Source organism: Artibeus jamaicensis, unplaced genomic scaffold (genome assembly GCF_021234435.1).
Source record: "Artibeus jamaicensis isolate MK-2021 breed Jamaican fruit bat unplaced genomic scaffold, CSHL_Jam_final contig_867, whole genome shotgun sequence".
Classification (NCBI taxonomy): Eukaryota; Metazoa; Chordata; class Mammalia; order Chiroptera; family Phyllostomidae; genus Artibeus; species Artibeus jamaicensis.
In genome coordinates, this window is record NW_026521995.1 from 4,534,014 (window position 1) to 4,537,500 (window position 3,487).

A 3,487-nucleotide genomic window follows, 5' to 3' on the forward strand; every position below is an offset into this window, starting at 1 on the left:
AGCGTAGCGCGAGCGCCAGAGCGCAGTGGACGTGGGCACTCCAGGGAGGCCGGGGGCGGGGAGCCAGCGGGCGGTCCCCACTGCTTCCAGCTCAAAGAGCCGGGAAACGGAGAGGGGGGCTGCCAGAGAAGCAAAAACTGCAACGTCAAACTTCCAGAGAACCACCTCAGGCTACCAATCCCTCCTTTGAGCCCGCGGCGGCTCAGAGCATGGACGCGGTGCTGCTAGAGCACTTCCCCGGGGGCCTTGACGCCTTCCCGTCCCCCTACTTTGACGAGGAGGACTTCTTCACCGACCAGTCCTCTCGCGACCCTCTAGAGGATGGCGATGAGCTGCTGGCTGACGAGCAGGCCGAGGTGGAGTTCCTCAGCCACCAGCTGCACGAATACTGCTACCGCGACGGGGCGTGCTTGCTGCTGCAGTCCGCGCCCTCGGCCACCCCGCACGCACTCGCCCCGCCGCCCTCCGGGGGCCCGGGCGATCCAGAAGGTGGTGGCCTTGGCTACTGCTGCGAGGCTGGCGCGCCCCCCGGAGGCTTCCCCTACTCGCCCGGCTCGCCACCCCCGTGCCTGGCCTATCCTTGCGCTGGGGCTGGGGTGCTGTCCCCGGGGACCCAGCTGCGGGGCTTGAGCGGGGCTGCGGCGGCCGCCGCGGCGCGGCGGAGGCGGCGGGTGCGCTCGGAGGCGGAGCTGCAGCAGCTGCGACAGGCGGCTAACGTGCGGGAACGGCGGCGCATGCAGTCCATCAACGACGCCTTCGAGGGGCTGCGCTCTCACATCCCCACGCTGCCCTACGAAAAGCGCCTTTCCAAGGTGGATACGCTGCGCCTGGCCATCGGCTACATCAACTTCCTCAGCGAGTTGGTTCAGGCCGACTTGCCACTGCGCGGCGGCGGCGCGGGGGGCGGCCGGGGGTCCTGTGGTGGCGGACGCCTGGGCGGGGACAGCCCAGGGAGCCAGGCCCAGAAGGTCATCATCTGCCATCGGGGCACCCGTAAGTGTGTGCGCATTCCAGCTCAGGGAGACGGGGACTGGGCGAACAGGCTGACAAGCCGACCGACGGATGGACAGATGGTCCGTGGGCGCCAGCGACCTTGGGCGCGAGCTGGCGTCTGTTAGGGTTTTTTCGGCCACTTTAACCTCAGCTCAGAGGGCGCACGACCCGGATGGACACGTAGCTCCTGGGATTCTAGGGAAAGAGCGCTGGGGGCTTGCGGACTGGAGGAAAAGGGTCATTCTCATGTAACCTAAGACGCCTGTTCTGTCGAGGCACCAGGGAGTGGACCCTACAGCACTGCAGGGCTCTGCTGGGAATAGGGTGGGGTATTCACCCTCTGTTTTCTCTTCTCGCCCCCTTAGGGTCCCCCTCCCCCAGCGACCCGGATTACGGCCTCCCTCCCCTCGCGGGACACTCGCTCTCATGGACTGATGAAAAACAACTCAAAGAACAAAATACTATCCGAACAGCCAAAGTGTGGACCCCAGAGGACCCTAGAAAACTCAACAGCAAATCTTCCTTCAACAACATAGAAAACGAACCGCCCTTTGAGTTTGTGTCCTGAGAAAGCCCAGACTCGACCGAGGATCCGATTCTGTCTCTGTGCATATTGTACATGTACATATCCATAATGTAAATGTAACTTAAGAATCACGTTTTTCTAATGGCAATCACCTGTTTGTTATTTATCTATTTATTGTGCTGTCAGGTAATGAAATAGATTCTCTTTTTAAATACATAATTTATATAATTTATCCTGATTTTCTAAAAAGAATATGCAATAGTCTATGATTCCCCCCCCCCCAGCACCTTTGGCAGGACGTTGTTGGAAAAGCCCTGTCCAGGAAACTTCGTGCTAATTTATTGCGAGATATGATTTATTTCTAAGCGATGTTAATAAATGCTATTTACACTTTTTTCTAAAAGTTATTTGTTTAGTACATGATATGTAGCTATATCTCTAAAAAGAATAATTAACTTACCCTGTAAAAGATAACTGAGCCAGAGACTCAAAACGTATCTACTCAGCTACCTACTAAGAAACCACATTTTAATGAGATTTAGCTGGAAGGAGGTGGGTTGGAGGGCCAAACCCCAACTCTCTAAGGTCGCCACTCTCCCACATCATCTGCCCTACAGACACTTTTGCCTGTATTTGTGCCCTACCATTCATTCAGACGCTCTTAAGAGGCAAGTCGATCATGGGCAGTTTATTCCCATTTTCAGAGGGATATTCTGAACCTCAGAGGAGATGTTCGACTTACCCAAGGTCACCCCTACCCTGCCTAATCCAATCATAGTGTGTGAACTGAATTCGCTGTGTACCGTGGGGGCAGGGGGCTAATTTCGGGCCTGGCCACAAGAAAGGGTCTTTCTGTTTGCAGGGGCTGGGGATAAAGGGTTCCTCTTGATCTTCCCTGTGGCCTATCCTTTCTGCAGCGGCAGCGTCAGGTACATGGAATATAGACGTATTTCTCTTAAGGGAGATGGGACAGGTGACTGGGTGCTGAGGCTGGGAGGCCTCTCGGATGCCTCCCAACAATAGAAGGAGCATGCCCTCTTCCTCAGTCACTTCTGTAACTGGGTTGTTTCAGTTACTGAAAGAAAAAGACTGCCTTTTGCCTTCAGCAGAATTTCAGTCTTCCTCGGCAACCAGCTTGGTGTGGGAGGAAGGCGAGCCTCACGTAGGACTGCCCCCTAGCGACCGAGACAGGCTTGAGAGCGCGGTCAGAAAGCCCCGGAAACCCGGGGCTGCAGTGGGTTTCGTTTATGGTTACTCACGCCTCCTGGGCCCTCGGAGCGCCTTCCCAGGTGGACCCAGATCTGGGCTTGGGGCGGCTGACCCGGGCTTGTGACGCGCGCTCAAACACAGCGGGCTCGAAGGGGAAGTGCAGTGCGGGGCCGTGCGCGCTGCTGGAGCGCATCCTCCAGCGGACCCGCTGCCACCTTTCAGCGAAGGCCTTGCCCAGGAGAGTTGCTGCGCCGCTGCCAGTACCGGCCTGATCCTCCAGACTACACTCCGGAATCTCTCCGGTACCAAAGGCCTGCCGAAGGACAATATGTCGGCAGCAAGCTAATTGCTTTAACCTAGTTTCAGACCCACTGAGGTGTTCCCCGCTCGCCGCGGGGGCTATGGACCTCGTCCAAGAACAATTAAAGGGAGGCCGTGAGCCCCACCCCAAAGCGCGGCCCAGCTAGACAGTCAGAGATTCCTAGTCTCCAAGCTCCCAGGAGGACTTTGGAGGTGGACTCTCTCAACCCTTTCAGGCATCGCAGCCCTTCCTGTGCCTCCCTCTAAAAGATGGAGATTTCACACTAGAGTCAGACTTTGGGAACCAGAGAAAATAATTCAATTTTGTTCTATATTAGGGCCTCATTAAACATGAAAGTTGCTTTTCTGCAAATGCTTCCATCAGGCATGTAATCTCATTACACTCATTAGGAAGTCAAATGTTAGGCAGACTTCTACTTAATTATAAGTTATGTAAGC

The 3,487-nt window shown here is 56.1% G+C and overlaps 1 protein-coding gene across 1 annotated transcript; it reads left to right on the forward strand.

Moving 5' to 3' along the window:
* Positions 1-209: 209 nt before the first annotated feature.
* Positions 210-1,561, forward strand: PTF1A (pancreas associated transcription factor 1a). The gene is made up of 2 exons (XM_037165474.2): positions 210-993; positions 1,359-1,561. Exons 1-2 carry the CDS (start codon positions 210-212, stop codon positions 1,559-1,561), a joined length of 987 nt encoding a protein of 328 aa, XP_037021369.2.
* Positions 1,562-3,487: the final 1,926 nt, after the last annotated feature.

Coding starts and splice junctions, on each gene's coding strand:
- PTF1A (XM_037165474.2), top strand. CDS start 210: ATGGACGCGGTGCTGCTAGAGCACTTCCCCGGGGGCCTTGACGCCTTC. Junction 994..1,358: donor CATCTGCCATCGGGGCACCC/GTAAGTGTGTGC, acceptor TCGCCCCCTTAG/GGTCCCCCTCCCCCAGCGAC.